This window comes from Balaenoptera borealis (assembly GCF_965194805.1).
Source record: "Balaenoptera borealis genome assembly, chromosome: 16".
Taxonomy (NCBI): domain Eukaryota; kingdom Metazoa; phylum Chordata; class Mammalia; order Artiodactyla; family Balaenopteridae; genus Balaenoptera; species Balaenoptera borealis.
In genome coordinates, this window is record NC_138872.1 from 80,192,102 (window position 1) to 80,212,206 (window position 20,105).

At 56.5% G+C, this 20,105-nt stretch overlaps 1 protein-coding gene and 1 long non-coding RNA gene across 5 annotated transcripts in view; one reads left to right on the forward strand and one right to left on the reverse strand.

Annotated features, from left to right (window-relative positions):
• Positions 1-17,254, reverse strand: part of LOC309613445 — a 42,937-nt gene extending 25,683 nt beyond the window's left edge. For 3 of the 4 annotated variants that reach the window (XR_014235725.1, XR_014235726.1, XR_014235727.1), the window contains exons 1-5: positions 16,375-17,254; positions 13,836-14,019; positions 8,711-8,830; positions 1,070-1,231; positions 453-507 (exon numbers count right to left, since the gene is read on the reverse strand). This is a non-coding gene — a long non-coding RNA (uncharacterized lncRNA). Of the gene's footprint in view, positions 1-452; positions 508-1,069; positions 1,232-8,707; positions 8,831-13,835; positions 14,020-16,374 lie in introns of all 4 variants that reach the window. The other variant, XR_014235728.1, reaches the window with a different exon arrangement.
• Positions 5,854-7,516, forward strand: HSPB1 (heat shock protein family B (small) member 1). Its single transcript, XM_082360260.1, has 3 exons — positions 5,854-6,355; positions 7,039-7,102; positions 7,193-7,516. Exons 1-3 carry the CDS (start codon positions 6,004-6,006, stop codon positions 7,380-7,382), a joined length of 606 nt encoding a protein of 201 aa, XP_082216386.1. The 5' UTR covers positions 5,854-6,003; the 3' UTR covers positions 7,383-7,516.
• Positions 17,255-20,105: the final 2,851 nt, after the last annotated feature.

The window sequence follows — 20,105 nt, forward strand, 5'->3', positions numbered from 1 at the left end:
GGCGGGTCTCTCTCTCCCTAAATCTGTGAGCTTCTGGAGCCCAGGCCATCCCTTCTTATCTCTGCATTCCCCAAACAGACACCCTTGAGATGTTTTTTGAATGAGTGAAGGAGTGAACGAGGCAACTATGGCGTGAGGGGTTCCAGCAACCGTGGGGGGAGGGTGGAGACCAAAGGCATGGTGGCAGCAGGAAGACCCTAGAGGGCGACAGAGAGAGAGAGAGAGGAAAAAAAACTGCTGGTTGGCGGCGCGCCAGAAGGGATACAAAACAGGCCTGGACAGAGAGGAGAGATCCCTGGGGGAGGATCCATGGCAGCCTGGAAGCCCGAAGCTCTTTTCCTCAGCACCTCCCTGGCTACTTGGCGCCTGTTCCGCTGAGAAGGACAGGGAGGGAACCAGGCCCCTGTCCCTCCCGCAGACGGAGGGTTCAGACTGAACTCTTCTGCTCTTACCTTGGGAAAAGGGAAAAACACTGGAAGGCAGGCAGGAAAACAGGAAATTCCAATTCTATGTCGGGTAACAAGGAGGAGGAGACAGGGGCAGGGATGGGGGAACCTTAGCAAGATGTGGCATTTGGGATGTAGGACATCCTCTCCTCACCTCTCTCTCTGCACTTGGGGCCTCAGGGACCCCTCCATCCTTCCCCTCCCCGCACACACAGCAGCCAGGAGGCTGGACAAGGCTTTCCCGTGTCCTGGCAAATTCGCCCCTTTTTCTTAATCCGTTTCCTACAGCCCCAGACCCAGGGTAGCAAGTCACAAATGCACATGCCCAATTTGGGGGTCCCAGCTGACTACCCCCCTCCCCTGCCTCTCTGAGGCGCTCTTGGAAGCCCCCTGGCCTACTCCCCCGACCCTCCCACCCCCGCCTCTCTCAGCCGAGGGCATATTCAGCAAACCGGCCTTATCACCAGGCACCTGCCCTTCCTTTGCCAAGCCCCCCTCCACCTGAGAAAGGCTCTCAGGACACCCAGCACCGGAGTGCTCCAGCCACAGGGCCTCCCACCTCCACGGCCACCACAGGGGATGCCCCGTCTCCACGTCCCCCCTCATCCTCTGCGTCGACTCACCATATACACATCCCTGGGGTGAGGTGGGGGGTCGTGGGAGGATGGGGGAGAGCAGAGAGTGGAGGAGAAACTGTTGATTCACCAGTGCTGGAAGGAGCCTTCGAGAACATCCAGTCCGATGGTCTCATCGCACAGATGAAGAAAATGAGTCACGGAGGCCGGCTGTTGGCCAAGGTCACAGAGTTAGAGACATATACGTCCCCAGACTCCCAAGCTAGATAGATTCTTTCTACTGGACAGCAGGGTGGGAGGGGTAGGAGGATGGGTCCCCAGCCCTCCCACCTGGCCCCTCCTTGGCACCTCTTCAGCAGTGATGGAGGCGAGGTGACCCCAAGGCCAGCCAGAAGCCGAAGGCCTAGGAGATGGGCTTTTGGAAATGGACTCCTGGAGGGGCAGTGTCTAGACACTTCCAGAAAGACCCAGAGCCCCCCGACCCCCATGCGCCCTAATTACAGCTGCCCACATTCTTAGTTCCCAGCAGGCCCAGCGGCAGGCACTTCATCAGCTGTCAGGCCTCTCCCGGGAGCTCGGGCAGCTGCCTGAACGCTCGCATTTTCTGAGGCTGGGCCAGGGAGGGAAGGGCTGTGGCAGCTGGAGTTGGCAAAAGCCTGCCAAGGGAGTGGCTAGTGTGGCCAAGTGCTCAGGCGCAGGGCCAGGCCAGGAAGCTGGGAGGCTGGTCTCGGAGCTGCGGCAGAGTATCCCAGACTCTGGGGCTAGGGATGGGGGGACGGGCCCCTCTGATTAAGGAATCCCTGCAGTGTCCCCCTGCTCCCCAACCCCTTGGCTTCTGGGAAATCCCTGCGGGTGGAGTTGTCCTCTTAATCCCAGAAAAACTACCCCTGGGAGCTCAGTACCCTAGAGGAAGGGTGCCTGGTCAGGGCTGGAAGTGAACCCAGAGATGGCTGGCCCAACCCTCCCTGTCCCACAGCTAACCCTGGGCTGCACACCTCACCCTGGGCCTGCAAGCCACAGCCCACGGCCCTCCCCGGACTGCCTGGGAAGTGCCCCCTGCCGGATAGACAGGCAGGAGGCCTGGGTCCCAATCCCTCCATCCTTCACCAGCTTTGTGACCTTGGGGCAGTTGTGACTCTTCAGTTTTCTCATCTCCAGAATGGGACTCTGATAAGATACTTGAACATGCTATAAAGCACATACAACCAGGTAATTCTCATTAATCTAAGTCTCAATATCCAAAATTAAAGGCCCTCTTTCCTTAATAACAATGAACACTTCTGAGCACCAGGCACTTCACGGGAGTTATCGTGTTATAGATTCACCGCAGCCCTGCAAGCTGGGTGTGTTATTAGCTATGTCTTGCAGATGGGGATGTGCCAGCTCAGAGAGGTCACCAGGCCCGTGAACGGCAGCAGGTTCAAGCCCAGCCTGTCTGACCCCAAAACCCAGTTTCTCCTCCACCCCTACCCCCTCTTACTACCACCCAGAGCTACCCAGGTCCCCTCCCTTGTGATTGGCAGCTCTGATCTGAGAGTCCCTCGAGAAGTGACCCATTGAAGATGGATGTGGGGAATTCCCTGGCAGTCCAGTGGTTAGGACTCCACACTTCTGTTGTAGCAAAAATAGAAATGAGACTTTTCTGATAAACAGGAAAATAAGGAAACAATGAACAGGCTGGGGAAACAACATAAACAGACCTGAAAGTGTTAAGCAATCTTGGTTATTCTTTAGTTGTTACTACTAACAAACACTTGTAGCTAGACTTGTCCTTCACAAAGATGATGATTACTCTCTGACTCCATACAAATTACCCTTTACAACTGGCATTTCTTCTCCCCCTACACTCCCCTGTAGCACTCTTCATTTCAGAAAGGTCATGGGCCCATAACTTCAGGGACATCAGACCCGGTTGCTGAGCCACCTGATGCCAACTTTGGCCATGAATTTGCAGAAGAAAAGAAATGCAAGGCCTCCACTACTTTTGATCCTTATCATATACCCCGGACTGCGAGCCCCACATATAAAATCTTCTCCAATTCCCCAAGGAGGGGGCCCAGTTCTTGAGGCGTTAGCCTACTGTGTCTTCCCTTTGCCTGGCAAAGAAAATAAAAAGCCTCTCTATTTCTTATCTTCCATTTCTCTGTCTCCGTATTTTTATCCAGCATCGGTGCACAGGGAGCCAGATTTGGCCACACTTTCACTGCAGAGGGCCCGGGGTTCAATCCCTGGTTGGGGAACTAAGATCCCACGAGCCCCCAGGCGTGGTCAAAAAAAAAAAAAAAAAAAAAAGATGGATGTGAATTCTCAGTTCTGCTGCCTCCACCTCCATGGGCTGGGTGCTGGCGGTGGAGCCCTGGGTTGCACAGCTTCCCCTATAGCCAGGGTAGCAGGGATGGATCCTCCCCACCTTGGTTTCAGGCAAAATGAAGGGAGCTCTGAAGGGAGCTTCTGTCTACAAGGTGCTGACGGCCAGGCAGGCAGCCCCCACCCAGAGCATGGCTGGGTCACAATTGAAGGCACCTATGATTATGTCTGACAGCTCCCGCTAGGGTGGGGCACTTGGGCTCCAGTCTGGGCCAAGGTGGGCAGGCAGGGACGGATGAGGGCCCTCCCTGGCTCCTGACCTCACCCTGACTTTAAGAGCTGGGGATAGGTGGGGTTGGGAGTGCCAGGGCGTGAAGGCCTGGGGCTTCCTGAAGCTGAGACCCTTGGGGGGGCGGCGAGTAGCTCCCCATGGAGACTGGACTCCTGACGTGATCCAGCAAGAGCGGCGGGGCAGAGGGCAGGCATCCTGTCTGCCTCCTCTCCTTGGCCCATGAGAGCTCCAGGTGCTTAGATGCCTTTCCAGAGGTGACCTCAGATTTGTGGCCCAACCCCAGCTCCTTCCCGATGGGGAGCAGGTGGGTAAGAAAGAAAGACATCTAGGAGTGCTCTCTCCTGAAGAGGAAATCGAGGCTCAGAGAGGGCATGAGACTTGTTGCTACCCCAGCTCATTTTTTTTTTTAATTAATTAATTTATTTATTTTTGGCTGCGTTGGGTCTTTGTTGCTGTGCACGGGCTTTCTCTAGTTGCGGCGAGTGGGGGCTACCCTTCCTTGTGGTGCGCGGGCTTCTCACTGCAGCGGCTTCTCTTGCTGCAGAGCATGGGCTCTAGGCGCGCAGTCTTCAGTAGTTGCAGCACGTGGGCTCAGTAGCTGTGGCTCGTGGGCTCAGTGGTCGTGGCTCGCGGGCTCTAGAGCGCAGGCTCAGTAGTTGTGGCGCACGGGCTTAGTTGTTCCATGGCACGTGGGATCTTCCAGGACCAGGGATCAAACCCGTGTCCCCTGCATTGGCAGGTGGATTCTTAACCACTGCGCCACCAGGGAAGCCCTACCTCAGCTCATTGAGGCGACTGGACTGGAGTCTGGCTTTCAGCCCCTCAGGTGTCCTGGGCGGGGCAGGGCCAATCCTGCGTGGAACTGGCAGGAGTACAGCCTCAGCCCAGCCCCAGGAGAGGCGCAGCAAACAGAGTGGGTCTTGGAAGCAGAGGAAGTAAGGGACTCCAAGGTGGGAGCCCCATGAGGGTAAGAGCCCTGAGCACTAGAGAGGCTCGGAGCCTCTAGCCTTACTCTGCTAGTGTTTTACAGGGGGCCGTAGGCCAGTCACCTAATCTCTCTGAACCTCAGTTTCCCCATCTAGAAAGGAGGGATAACAAGACAGAAGTGAGGAGAAGGGAGGCTGGACTGGGGTCATGCCAATGAAGGCAGGAGAGAGAGGGAACGTTAGGATTATGGCAGGACCCTAGGGGCAGCAGCCTCTGCCCGGAGGTGGGAGCGGGGGCGTGGATCCCATAGGTGGTCAGATAGGAGGCGGGGCAGGCCTCAGGCTTCAAGCAAGTTTGAAGGAGCTGTACTACCTGGAGCCCTCTCTCCCTTTGTGCTGTGGTAATATTAAACAAAAGGGGCTTTGAGATCATAATCTGCAAAGAGGAAAAGGAGGGGCCTTGGCCCAAATCACACAAAAAATCAGTGGCAAAACCCCGATGAGATTCAAGGCTGCTGTATTTCAAGTTCCCTGTCCAGGGCTCCTCAAGAAAAATAGATATAATGGGGAGCTTTGACAGTAACCTTTCTCCTGACCCCCCTCAGCACGGGGCCTCAGGGTTTGTGATCTGGGTCTGCCCCACTGGGAAGTCAAGGGGAAAACGGCCAAACCTACACACGCCACCGCCTCTGCAACAGGGAGACATACACGCTCTCCTTCCTCCCCCCTCTTTCCACTCCAAGGAGCTAATAATAACAATAATTCATTATCATGTACCAGGCCCTGGACTAAAATGTTTACTTTCATTAAGTGGCTGAATCCTCACACCAACCCAGTGATGGAAGCATTTTCATCATCATCATCATCATCATCATCCCCATTTCCCCGATGGGGAAACTGAGACACAAAGACTCTCATTTGCACAAGTTCATCCAGTGAGTGGCAGGACCTGCATGTGAACTCAGGCGGTCTGGCTCCCGAGCCCACACTCCTAACCATGCTGCTTCTTAAGACATTATTTCACACACACCCTGGGGTCCAAATCCCGGCTCTGCCAATCCCTAGGTGTGTGGCCTGGGACAAGCAGCCTGACCTCTCTCTCGGCTTTACCCTCCTGGACTGTCCACAGATCGCGGCCTAGCGCTTTAGCACCCAGGCCTGCGAGCGTCCGGCAGTGGGCACTGCACCAGCACCGGGGCTCCAGTCATTTGTTTTCTAAAGCAAGAGAAGGTTCCAGATGTGGGTAGGGCCTTCCTCGCCCCGCCCCGCGCCCCGGTATGCAGTGGGGGGAATGCAGGGGGAGGGGCTGCTCCGGCCCGTCACTGCCATTAATAGCGACCTGAAACACGCCTGCTAAAAATACCCGGCTGGAGGCCCATAAAAGCGCTGCTGGGGCGGGGGCCCGACACTTCTCGCATTACTCCGAGCCTCAGCCGGACGCGCGCAGACCAGCCAGCATGGCCGAGCGCCGAGTGCCCTTCTCGCTCCTGCGGGGCCCCAGCTGGGACCCTTTCCGCGATTGGTACCCGGCCCACAGCCGCCTCTTCGACCAGGCCTTCGGGCTGCCCCGGCTGCCCGAGGAGTGGTCGCAGTGGCTGAGCCACAGCGGATGGCCGGGCTACGTGCGCCCGCTGTCCGCCGCCGCGATCGAGGGTCCCTCCTACAGCCGCGCGCTCAGCCGGCAGCTCAGCAGCGGCTTCTCGGAGATCCAGCAGACTGCCGACCGCTGGCGCGTGTCCCTGGACGTCAACCACTTCGCCCCCGAGGAGCTGACGGTCAAGACCAAGGACGGCGTGGTGGAGATCACTGGTGAGACCCCCCCGGGGACTGGGGGCGCCGGCCCCCGGCCTCTCGCCGGTCCTGGGGAGGAGCCCTGGGCAGGGACCTGGGTTGAAATGCGGGGCGGGGGGCGGCGGGGGGGGGCTGGAAAGTGAAAACTTAGCCAAGGACCCGGGGGCAGAGCCGGGGTAACGGGGCGGGCCTCCTTGCCCTGCCCCTGGCCTGTATCCACTTCTCTGGAGTTGGGGGGTGCTGGTAGCTCCTAATGGATCTTTTAGCCCTAAAAAGTCTCCGCTAAGGGAAGAAACGCCCCCTTCCAGCGGAGACCCCCACGGCCCAGCCCCACCCCCAAGGGACCAGGTCTCCCCGCGCCCACCCGCGCCTACCCACCCCGGCCTGCGGCTGGTATGAAGAGGGCGTCGCCGCCCGCCCCGCGCCGTCTCCGCCCATAGCCCGTGTCCGCGGAGGGGGCGTGTGCGCGTGCCCGGCGCTGCGGCCCCCCTCACCGCTCCCAAAGCCCCTGAACCGAACTTTCCAGAAGCTTCTGAGATCCCGGGACAGCCTGGGGCACCCAAATCCCTTAGTCAGTCTTGCCTGCCCTGAGTCCTGGCCGCCAGGTGGGACGCGTTTGGATGTGCGCCAGCTGGAGAGGCCGCCCCTCCCTGCCTCCTCTGACCTCCTTACCCCCGCCCCTCCACTCCCCTCTCCCTCAGGCAAGCACGAAGAGCGACAGGACGAGCACGGCTACATTTCCCGGTGCTTCACTCGAAAATACACGTGAGTTCTGGCTCCAGAGCTGGGGGGGCTGGAGGAGGGTGCAGGGACACACAGGTGTGTAATGCTTCTCCTCCCTTTCTGCGTGTCCAGGCTGCCCCCCGGTGTGGACCCCACCCAGGTCTCCTCCTCCCTGTCCCCCGAGGGCACGCTCACCGTGGAGGCCCCGTTGCCCAAGCCAGCCACCCAGTCGGCAGAGATCACCATCCCTGTAACCTTCGAGGCGCGGGCCCAGCTTGGGGGCCCAGAAGCTGGGAAGTCTGAACAGCCTGGAAACAAATAAAGGCCCTAGCCCAGTTGCCCACCCCACAGTAGCCATCACTGACCATCCCCATGCACCAAACCTCTGTACTCTTTTGATATATTTACCTTCTGTTTTTCTCAAAGTTCAAAACAACTGCCTGCCCCTGCCTCGGACCCTGGTGTGTTTGTGGAGACATAGGGGTTGTGGGTGGTTCACACGCTCATCACCTTTGCTGAGGGCCTGCTGTGTGCCAAGGCCCACGCTGGGCCCTGTGGGTACAGTGGTGTCCATCACAGGGCACAGCCCTGCCCTCCAGTCCCTTGTTTATTAAGAGAGAAACAGTCATTGTTTACGGCAATTAAAACCACCCCCAGGGCTGCTGGGCTTCCCTGGTTGCCGCAATGGTTAAGAATCCACCTGCCAATGCAGGAGACACGGGCTCGAGCCCTGGTCTGGGAAGATCCCACATGCCGCGGAGCAACTAAGCTCGTGCGCCACAACTACTGAGCCTGCGCTGTAGAACCTGCTCGCCACAACTAGAGAAAAGCCCGCACATCAAAGACCCGATGCAGCCAAAAATAAATAAATAAATAAATTCATGAAGAAAAAACCAAACCCAGGGCTAGGTGTGGGATCAGGGGAAACCAGGATATGCACCTGGCCCAGGCTTAGGCACTCAGGAACACCCGGGCAGGGGGGAGGTGAGGGGGGGACAGGGCAGGGTCTGGGGAGGGGAGCTTCCTGGGAGCTCAGAGTTCCTTCCTGCCCTCATCATAACTTCATTAATCCTGGGGAAGAGGGGCAGGACCAGGTAGATGGTATGGGGGGGTGTGTGGCCACCCCAGATGGCATTCTGAGGGGAGATTGGCCTCATCAAAGGACCTTTCCCGCCAGGCCAGGCCAGGCCGTGCAGGTAGCAGGGGGCCTGGGCCCTCAGGCCTGAGGGTGCCCTGCAGAGAGCGAGGGCAGGTGCGGCCTAGGTTTTGGTGGAAGAGAGGCAAAGACCTGCCAGGGGAAGCAGTGGCTGCAGGAGGGCCTGCCTTGACTGTCCCCGGCAGGAACACCCACACCTACCTCGGCCTTTGTCCTTGTCCTCCCCCCACCCTCTTCCCTGCCTGAGGAGGGTTCGGGGCGACCTAGGGGAGGGAGAACGTAGATGGGGGCTTTGGAGCCCAGTCTGAAAGTAGATGGGGGATTTTGAGACCCCACATTCTCTCCACCAGCAAGGTCCCAGAGCGGGGGGCTATGGCCAGACGCTTCTGGGTGCACAGCCCTACTTTGTCATTCTGGGTGCACAGCCCTACTTTGTCAGGGTCCCTGAGAGGAGCAGCACCCGCAGGGAGGGGCCTGGGGCACCCACACACCACCTCTCACGCCGTCCAACTTCTCAGTTTCTCCTCCCTGGTGTGGGCTCCCTGTTGGGACACCACGATCTGGAGCAGGCGTAAAGCCAAAGGGGGTCCCAGCCCTCGAGGGCCCCGCCGAACCTGGAAGGAGGCCAAGAGGGAAATAAACACCTGGAACAAGGACGGTTCTGGCCCAGCTGGCAGCACAGGTCCGGGCCTGTCAGCCAGGACACCGCCCAGTCTACCCACCCTCCCACCCGGTTTCCTGAGCTCTGATCGCCTAAACCTTCCACCCTCTCCCCGAGACGCACCCCCCCCCACGTCTCAGATGTCTCCTGGACGCCTCCACGCTCCCGTGGCCACGACCCAGAGTCAGCCTGTCCAGTTCTCACCCTCGCTCTGCTGGCCAGTGCCCTTGTGGCTGGCAACAGGGTGGCCCTGACCTCCACGGGGGTGGCCGGGTGCCCCTATCTGGTCGGAGAGAGTGATTGCAAGGTTGCCGGGCTGCCAGCTCCTCCACTGGTGCCCTGGACGTGTGGGAGAGCTAGTTCCAAGCCTCTGACCAGGTAATCCTCACATCAGCCCCGAGAAGAGGTGCGGTTACTGCTGCTTGACAACTGGGCAGTGAGCCTCAAAGAAGTGAAGAGACTTGCCCAGGTTCACACAGCTCGTCCTGGAGGGGGCAGAGGGCCATCTGCGTCGCCCCAGACACGGGAGGTCAGATTAACTCAGACACAAGGCTGGCGGGGGCGGGGGGGCGCTCCACAGCTGGAAGTGCTGCCGCATAAGGCTCCGTGGGGCCTCAGGAGGAGAAGGACAGCGATGCAGCTGAGCCTGGGGGCCTGGGCCACTCGAGGGGGCGAGGCTGCAAAATGGCCCGGAGAGAGCTGCCGGGTCTCAGGCCCGGAGTCCAGGGCCATGGCCTGGGGTAGGCAGGGGTCAGCGCCTGGGTGCTGTCGGTGCTATAGGAATGGAATATAGGTCCGGGGGCTCAGGCCATCACTGGGGTCACAGCTGGGGCACGAGGGAGGTAGGAAGTGAAGAATTCAGTCCCTGCAAAGGAAACAGGCCGCAGTCTCCGTGGGAAACCAAAGTAGGAGGTGAGGAAGCTGAGGCAGATGCCCTATAGGCGGCCTGGGCCACACAGTGGGGGGCGGGGCAGAGGCAGGAGGGGAGCCTGGGGCTGGGCTGGCCCTACGCCCAGAGCTCATCTCAGAGGACGTGGGATCTGGGCAGCACCTCTGGGCGGAGTGGTGGGTGGGGCAGGCTGGCTCAGGTCTGGGAGTCTCCACAGGGAGAGGCCGGTTCTGAGTATTGAGATGCCTGGTGAGTCGCTGCCCTACTGCTGTCCCCGGCCTCGCCAAGCCTTTCCCTGATTTTCAGTGGGTCCCTCTCTAAACGCCTCTGATGACATTCAGGTCTGCAGACTCAGACACTGGCCTTGGTTCAGTGAACGCTAGCATCTGGGTCCCTCTGCTCAGCCGACGGGTGCCTGAGGGGCAATGCCCCCTGCTCCAGGCCAGTGACAAAGGCACCCTCAAGGACCTCAAATCCCTGTGGCTGCGGCTTACCTCTCACCAGCTCCAGCTCCCCTGGGGATCCGTGGGGTGCACAAGCCGCTCTCAGTTCCAGGCCGATCCCTGGGTCTCTCCTTTTCTCTCTCCCTCCCAGTTATGAAATCTGCCCTCCCTGTTGGCTCCTTCTCTGGGCCCAGCACCCAGCCCGTAGGTCCAAGTCCCTGCTTGAGCTCAAGGGGGCAAGCGGAGGACACAGCCCAGTGACGAGCAGCATTCTACCATTAGAGAGGGCCCAGGACAGCCTGCGGAGTCTCAGTGGAGTGGGAAAGAGGGATTTCCAGAAGTGGCCCTTGTGTGACAGGCAAGGGGGAGTTGCATGGGTGAGGCTGGAAGGCTGGTGCGGTCAGGCTGGAGGAGGGGCTGCAAGCAGAGAGGGCAAGTGAAGGAGGTGCGGGGGCCCCATCTTGGAGGGCATCGAAGGCCACGCTAAGTGCAGGCTAAGCAAAGGGTTTAAGCATCCCTGCTTTAGAAACAGGGTTCCAGACCTTAGAGGAGAGTGGTTGGGAGGGGCAGCCATGAGGCGGGGGCAGTGTGCTGCTGAGACGTAGTGGGCATGGGTCCTGCCAGGGAGAGGGGGATCGCACGCCAGGATGTGGCAGCAGCAGGCTCTGCAGTGTGGGGTGACACACTGGATGTCGGGGTGCTGGGGGGTGGGGGAAGGAGGGGACCTCTAAAGTCCTGAGCTCGCTGCCTGGGGCTTGCTGACTTCGCAGTCTCTGTAAGGTCAAGCAGCCACCAGACCTTGGCTGCTGGGGGAGTGAACTGTTTCCAGCTGCCCTCATCTTCCCTGCTACTGAATCAACCTAGGGTTTGCCAGGGAGACTGCTCTGTGGAGAGGGTGGGGTGGGGAATAAAAGCTGCCCAGAGAATGGCTGCAGAGGACCCCAGTGCTGGATCCAAAGGGTACGGCCAGAGCACCTTTGTGATGGGGGAGGGGCAACCAAGCGAAGGAAGAAGAGGAGGGTAGGGTTGGACTGGAGCCCCCGCCCAGGGTTGACCAGGAGGTTGACCATTAGAGACCCCAGACCCCTGGCCGGCTGGCAGCCACACAAGCCCTACGTGCCCTGGCAGAGCCCAGGGCAGGGCAGAGATCAGCCTGGAGGGGTTTCTATCTGCTGGCCTTACCCCGGACCCCCTGCACCTCTACACAACACCCAATCCCCACATGCACACAGTGGCACCTGGGGGTTTGGGACAGCCCTGCAGCCAGGACTTGACACCGGGTCCAGACGTGCACAGCAGTGACTGAGCTCCACCTCAGGACCAAAGCAGGGAAGGAGGATGCAGCATGGGTGAGGGCAGCTGGGCGAGCCTGGGCTGGTCTTAGCCAGAGTCTGCCACTGGGCCCTGCAGCTCAGACCCTGATGAAATGGGGGCTAAGCCCTGCCCTCAGGCTGCTGTCCTAGGGAAGTGGGCCCTGGGAATGTGTGCCCCCCCACCCCAAAGTGTGTACTGTCTGTCCATCTACCATGCCCCTGTGTTCCAGCCCTAAAGAGCACAGGAGCCTGGGGGCGGGAATTACTCCATCCCTGGCAAAGATCCTCTTAGTCAAGGGCTCTGGGTCCTCCCCTCCCTCCTCCACCTGCCCAGGTGACTTTGACTTCATTATATGCATCTAACTCTGCCTCCTAATTATGAACCATATTCTCATGGGCCTCTGATGAGACAGCTCTGCCAACAGCTAGTTGTGCAGGGAAAGCTGGAAGCATGAAAAATACCAGGAATCCCAGGCCTGGCTAAGAAGGGACGGCTCCAGATCAATAACAAAATCTCTGGATGGTCTCGGGTAGGAGCGTGGAAGGCGGAAGAGCCTCACTGGCCAGTCGGCCACTTCCATCTCTTCTGAAGGGCAGACTGAGGGCAAGGGAAAGTCAAGTACCCAGACAGGGCTCCCAGCTTGCAGCCCAGGGGGAAAAGGTAATGTGCGGGGACCGTGGGGAAAACTGACCTGCCCTAGGAGAGGTCCCTGCAGTTTAACAACCCCCTCCTACCCTTCCTTCCAGCCTTGCACGCCGACCAGCTTGGAACACCTCCCTGCCCAGCCTAGGTGGCAACGGTTGGGTCAAGATGCAGCACTGGTGATCCAGGGGCTGTCTCAGTGGAAGGAAGTCTACCCTCACCCCCATCTCGGGGCTGAACAGGGCAGAGCCTGCCAGGAAGGTTTAAAGAATAGATAGGGGTTGGGACTTACCTGGTGGCGCAGTGCTTAAGAACCCGCCTGCCAATGCAGGGGACACGGGTTCGAGCCCTGGTCCAGGAAGATCCCACATGCCGCGGAGCAACTAAGCCTGTGAGCCACAACTACTGAGCCCGCACTCTAGAGCCCGCGAGCCACAACTACTGAAGCCCATGTGCGTAGAGCCCGTGCTCCGCAACAAAGAGAGCCACTGCAATGAGAAGCCTGTGCACCGCAAGGAAGAGTAGTCCCCGCTCGCCACAACTAGAGAAAGCCCACACGCAGCAATGAAGACCCAACGCAGCCATAAATAAATTTATAAAAAAAAAAAAAAAAAAAAGAATAGATAGGGATGCAGGAGCAGCTCTGCGTTCAGGAAAAAGCACTGGGCTAAGGCCAGCTCTAGGTTTGCGCCAGCTCTGTCCCTTTTGGAGGCATGGCCTGGGGTCCAGCCCCGCTCTGGGCTCAGTTTCCATTCTGAGGGGTCTGGGTGGCCCCTGAGGCCCCTCCTGCCTTGATTGTCTGTCAGTGTTGTCAGCTCTGTGCAGACCAGAAATCAAGGGGGAATCGCCAAGACTGGCAGCTACCCAGGGTACCCTAAAAATAATAGGAAGGCCAAAGTCCCAGAGGTGCCCAAGGGTATAAGCCAACTTTCTGCAGGACCAACAAGGGCCTGGCATGAGGAAGGCCTTCAGTCTTGGCTCTGACCCCAGGGCAGGTCTGGACAACCCTTTTCTTCCCATGTCATTCCCCCCTCATCAAGATGAGTTCATGAAAGTCCTTTCGAAAGTTCCTTACCAAAAACAAAACAAAACAAACAAACAAAAACTGCAAATTCCCTGGTGGTCTGGTGGTTAGGACTCCGCACTGCCACTGCTGGGGGCCCAGGTTTGATCCCTGGTCGGGGAACTAAGATCCCACAAGTCCCAAAGCACAGCCAAAAAAAAAGTCCTTTAGGGATAGCTGTTTTCAGGCTGGGGAGACAATGGGACAGCGCAGGACAGGGGGATTGAGAATTTAGGTGAATGGATGACCAGAGCGGACCCAGCCCTCCCCCGCCCCAGCCCCTTCTGAGCTCCCATCCTCCTTGCTGGGTCTCCCTGTCCCTCTCTGATCTGGCATCTCCCTTACTTCGCCCCACTCCCTCACATCACTGCACCCCTCCCAACACCAAGCCCCTTCTCCCACGCTGAAACCCCCTCCTTTCTGGGAGTTCTCCCATCTTCGCTGAACCCCCAAATCCATCACTGCATCTTCTCACTTCACCAAGCCCCCCTCCCTTTTGGGAGCCCCTCCCCTACCTCTCTCTGGGCCCTGGTGGCTGAGCTATCCTTGCACAATGCCCTTGGTGGCCCTGTTGATGATCCCGAAAACCCCCTTCTCCAGGACTTACCAGCCGGAAAGCCTTGACCCCTAGGAGTGGTCCCACGGGCCAATCCCTCAGCAGGGGTCATGGAGCCCCAAGGCTCTGCATGGGAGGAAGAATGGCTCTGGAGGAGCCCCACCAAGCAGGCAGCAGGCCCCGCCAGCTCAGGCCTCAGACTGTACCGACTCCAGAAAGGAAGTCTTGACCCCACCTGTAAGGAGGATGGAGCAGGGCCAAGGTAAGTCCCGAGGCACCCCCTCTAGGACACCCTGTTGCTGGGCCTCCCCATCCTCTCTCCTTTCCCTGAGGCCTAGATAGGACAGTAACTGAGTGCCCCCTGGTGCTCTCCCAGAGACACCTAGATACCTGACACCACCCACCCCAGAAACTTTGGGAATCTCTGCCCAGGTTCTGGGTCCTGCCAGGCCCAGAGCAGAAATGGGGGCAGAAAATCCGAGTCTTGGAAAACACTGACGCCCCCTAGCCCTGCACCTACCATACCTTTGGTCATACTCTCTGCTCTGGGCCTCAGTCGCTGAATGCCCTCAAGCCTCCCGGAAGTTCCCTCATGGAGGACCCAGCTCACTTTCTCAGTCTGCCTTTGCAGGGTCTGGGAGCCAAGGCCTGGAGCCCAGGGGGTGAGGGAGACCTGCCACACCCTCTGCGCCTTTGCTGCATAGGTGTGCTGTTACTAATCACACTGGCGTATACTGGGCACCTGCTAGCTGCCAATCACTCCTTAGCTTATTGAATCCTCACAGCAACCCCATGCCACTGAGAGGCAGCAGAGGATTACAGCTGTGCTTGTGGCCACTGGTCAAACTGCCTGGGTTCAAATCCCCACTGGGGCACTTACTAGCTGTGGGACCATGGGCAAGTTACTAAGTCTGTTTTTTCCTCTGCAAAATGAAGCTGATCATATGAACTAATACATGTGAAGCCTTTATTTTTCAAGTAAGAAAGAAACACTCATGGGAATTAATTATGGGAAGATAACTTTGATCTTATTAAGATAATAATATGGAGATCACCCTAATTAGAGAGTGAAATCACTGGTGACCTTCCCAAAGTTGAGGGAGGAATTCCCTAGTGCTCCAGTGGGTTAGGACTGCACGCTTCCACTGTAGAGGGCAAGGGTTGGGGAACTAAGATCCCACACGCTGTGGGGCGTGGCCAAAAAAAAAGGTTGAGGGAAATAAGAGGAAATGGTAACCGTTCTTTCAGTTTTGTTACAAAAGGGAAGGAAATGGGACTTGAGCTTTAGAAAATAAGTGTAGAGATTTCCTTTCAAGACTAAAGACAGTTAATGAGTTTAAATGATGTGAAGATGGATGGAGAGAAGCAATGGAGAAGTTGATAATGGAGATTTAATTTATAATCAGGAATATAAAGTTCTGAGAAAGATAGATAAGAACAGACTGTTAGGGAATTCCCTGGCGGTCCAGTGGTTAGGACTCCACGCTCCCACTGCAGGAGGCACGGGCTCAATCCCTAGTTGGGGAACTAAGAGCCCGCATGCCACACAGCACAGCCAGAAAAAAAAAAAGACTTAAAAATTTTAAAAAAAGAAAGAAAACGGAGTTAGAGTGGATGTGGCCATTCAGTATTGACGAGAAGAAAAGGAGTGTTAAAAAACAAAATTCAGCTGAGTAAATTTGAAGCTCTAGCTGGCTGTAGTCAATTATTCATGAAATTGGGCAGCCTCGCATCTAGGATAGAAAGGAGCTCCCATAAGTAAAGACTTGGAGCAGTGTCTGGGGCACCCAGGAAGCATCCAGTCAATGTAGGCATCTTTATGAGGTAGTCTGTAATATTCTCATTTTACGGATATGCAAACTGACCTCTGAAGGACGAAGGAACCTGAGAAGTTACGCCTCACAACTAGCACAGGATGGGGTGAGAATTCAAATCCTAAACTCTTAAGCTTTCTACCACTGTGAGCCCTTCATTTGGAAAATGACACACGTTTCTGAGTGACGGAAATCTCACTTTTCTGAACAGTAGCCACACTGAAGTTGGTCTTCAATTCCTAAATCCAGGTTTGACTGTGCCTTGGGCAACCCATCTCCCCTCCCGGCCTCAGATTACACAGCTCTATGTTGGGAGATGAGAAGGGCAGAGACTGGGGTGTCTGCGCTCCCTGTCATTCCTGAAATCTGATTCTGGGGGAGAGCTCCGGCCGGCCACCACTCAATTCCCAATGAGGAGCGTCTATCCGGGGAGTGTGGGGGAAAGAAGGGTGTTCAGCGGGGACGGGAGCTGGGCTGACACCGGGGGGCAGACGGCAGGCGAGGCTGGAGAGGGGCTGGGGCCTGGCCGTGGAGGGCCTTGAGTGCCAAAGACAGGCAGGAGCTGGCCTCAGTGTCCCTCTGGACCTTGGGGCCCGCGTGTGAGGTGATGGAACCTGACAGACCCCAGTCGCCATCCCCCTTTGAGCCCCTCCAAGTGCTCTGTGGGCCGGGCAAGCTGTAGAGAGACCCGGCTTCCTCTGCAATGTGGGAATAACGTAGACCTCCAGGGGCTGCCCCCAGAAAAAGCGATACGTAGGGAAGAAAGCATGACGAACCGCAGCGGACTTTAGAGGCTGCGTCGTTGTTCAGACGGGGAATCTGATGGGCAGGTACGCGGTCAAGGGCCCCGCAGGAGCCTGAGTTCCGCCCTCCCACACCAGCTCCTTCCACCGACCGCGGCAATGGACAAGGCCCACAGATGTCGCTAATGCCCTATAAGGCGTTGTAACGCCCTACAGAACCCAGGCCAGGTTACTCCGGGTGACAAACGCCCACACGGAGGGCGGAGACCAAGGAAAGAGGAGAAAATGGAGAACGGGGGCGTGGGGGAAGGGGAATTATTAAAGCCCGCGGTGGGAGGAGCGCTGGGGCACCACCGGGCAGATTACGGCTCAGAGCCCTAGCAACAGGCCGACCATTGGAGGAGCGGGGCAGGCTAGCTGTGATTGGCTCTCGCCGCTGCCCGCGATTGGAAGGCGGCCTCGTCCCCGCCCTGCTCACATCCGGGTGTCTGGCCTGGCCTGGAACCTTAGCGATCGCGGGTTGTCAGATTTCTTTGGCCTACAGGGCAAGCGCCCAAGACGTGCCTGGCGGGCGCGCAGAGCGGTGAGGCTCACCCACGCGGAATCGCAGGTGCGGGTGCGCGCAGGCGTGCCCGCGCAGAACTGAGGTCCCAGGCACACGCAGACAGCGAAATCCTGCACCTGGGGCCCAGGTGTTTGCGGACAGGTGACCGGAGAGAAGGCCGAGGATGGAGTTCCCGTATGGGTTGGAGCTAGGCGTGGGCCGAGCTTGAGGGCCCTACTGCCGTCCCAGGGTCTGGGCACAACCCGTGTAACGCGAAGGCTTGCAGGAAGCCGAACCCAGCCGACACCCGGGGGCCCGGGCCTGGGGCTGGCGGGCCTGCTGCAGAGCCGGGTGGCGCCCAGCGGGGGGCAGCAGAGGACGGCGCCACTGGAGCCGGCACATGCGTGGGGGCGGGGGGCCGGGGCCCGGAGGGCTGCTGAATCCTCCCAACTCCGGCGCCCTGCAAATCATTTGGTAACCCAAGTAAATAGGGCAGAGGCGGCCAGACCAGTCGCTGGTGCATTCTTGGGTCCTGAAGCCCTGAGGAATGGACCAAGGCTGTTTTGTTATCTAGGTTCGTTTTGGCCCTATCACCACTGGGCTAAATAAATTTTAAATCCTTAACATTTAGGATATTAGGGGAGTATTGCTCCTTTTGCTTTTGCCCAGCAGTGTAATGAAGTGTCTGTTTGATCTTGGGGATCTGGACAGCATTTAGGGAAATTACATGGAAAGGAGCTCACCCAAAATGCTTGCAGTCAGCCACAAGCTGCTCCTCCTTTATACGGGTTACCCAGCCATTACTTCCCAAATCTATCTTGTGTATTTGAATGTAATGCCTAATTTTGGTCAAGAGAATATTTTTCACTTAGTCCACCCACTACCCTCTCCAACCTAGTACTCATCATTGAGGAACCACAACATTCCCCAAAAGGAATGTCTGTTTGAAAACTGAGCAGTTTCCAAACTGAGCAGGCAAAACCACTTATAAACCGTAATAACGTTAACACCTCCATATTTTGGGAGGCAAGGACTTTTGGAAGGCAAAATGCTTTCATAACAAACCTAAGGGAATCCAAAATGAGCTTTCAGTCAGGCTTTAAAGAACTGACCAACCATCAAAACCCCGGCCCTAAAATCTGGCTTCAGGAGGCTAAGAGAATGAAGAGATGGAAGGTTTGATGTCCCGTGTTGGCCCCTTATCTGAGAGCCAGTAAGTAGTAGGGTAATTTGTCCATCGTGGTGGGAATAACCAGTTAACACCAAGACTGTGTTAAAAGTCTATAGATTCATTCTCCCAAGGTAGATCCAATATGAAGGCAGCCTCTCAGACATGATTGCAGCTTCCTGAAAACTCTGGGAGTAGTGGGCTGCACTATTTTGCCACCTCTGCCAGGCATAGGGGCAAACAGCTGCAGACCACCAGGATTCACCAGGTCAAGTGAGCACATGTATGAGATGGCTTGCTGAGTCAAAGCACGTGCTGAGTGGGCACCTACCTAGTTCTTTTTCCATCCAAGGGAAACAGGAGAGGATTTTGAGGAGGCAAAACACCCTAACCTAAAAGACTACTCAGAAAACAAGATGGTTCCTCTGGGTGACAGGCAGGCAGCTTTGTCCTCATGGGCTCAGGTCACAGGCCCCTGGTGCTGACCGCTGCTTAAGGCCATCTGATTCTGGTGGAAGAGCCCTGGGCCGGCCACCACTCAATTCAAATTCAGTTCCACATGAACCAATGAAAAGGCTGGATGGAGGGACAAAGAAAAATCTTTATGCAAGACCAAAAAAAGTGCCCCAACAGGAATAGAAACAAATCATATGACACAGGAGGAAACAAACAGACAAAACCCAGAATGTGTTAAGACCACCAAGTAGCCTGGTCTCTGGAAAAGTCAATGTTATAAAAGAGGTGGAAGGAGTAGAGGCTAAAGAAAACTATTATGAAATCCAATTAATCGATTTCATTGGATCAGAGGAGAGGGGGTTAGAAAGTGCTATCAAAGGCATTCTGGGTAAAATTTGGGGAGATCTCAATATGGGCTGGTATTAAGAGAATTATTGTGATTTCCTTAGGTGTGATAACAGTGTGGCCGTCATAAGAGAATGTCCTTGTTTTTAGGAGAAATATCAACATAGGGAGTGCAATGTCATTACTTTCAAGGTTCCACAAGACAAATATAAAATGTCACAAAGCAATGGATATTTGGTTTATCCCTGTACCATTCTTTTCAACTTTTGTGTTTGAAATTTTTCAAAACATATAAAAGGTTGGGGGGGGGGTCAAGTCCCCCGATACCACCCAGCTATCCTTTAAACAGGGTTAAATCTAACGCAAGAGGCAATTACTGGGACCACCGGTTTTCAAATACCCACATTTAAAAACCACAAGCCAGGGCTTCCCTGGTGGCGCAGTGGTTGAGAATCTGCCTACCAATGCAGGGGATACGGGTTCGAGCCCTGGTCCGGGAAGATCCCACATGCCGCGGAGCAACTGGGCCCGTGAGCCACAACTACTGAGCCTGCGCATCTGGAGCCTGTGCTCCGCAACGAGAGGCCGCGATAGTGAGAGGCCCGCGCACCGCGATGAAGAGTGGCCCCCGCTTGCCACAACTAGAGAAAGCCCTCGCACAGAAACGAAGACCCAACACAGCCATAAATAAATAAATGAATAAATAAAAGGCAAGTAACTTTATTAAAAAAAAAACACAAAAAACAAAAAACCACAAGCCAGGGAATTTTCCCACGTTCCAGTGGTTAGGACTCCACGCTTTCACTGCCTAAGTCCTGGGTTCAATCCTTGGTGGGGGAACCAAAATCCTGCAAGCTGCGCAGCGCAGCCAAAAAAAAAAATCACAGGGCAAAAAAAACCTTATATGACCCACGGGTCACTTAATGCTCAAAAGCAGCAAAAATCCTTCCATCTCGCAGGTTAGGAAGCACAGAGGACAGTCGCTCGTTACCTCTAGGAAGGAAAATGGGTGGCTGGGAAACCACCATGGGAGACTTACTGTTACCCGATGTCACCATACTACTGTCCAGATAGTAAATATTTTAAGTTTCACGGGCAACATACTGTCTCTTTGCACTTTTTTTTTCCTTTACAGCCTTTTAAAAATATAAAGCCAGGTATGGATTAAGTATGAAGATGAAATACTAAAAATCCTACGAGCTGGTACTGAGGACTCCGTCAGTGTGACCCAGCCACTCTAGCCCCAAACTC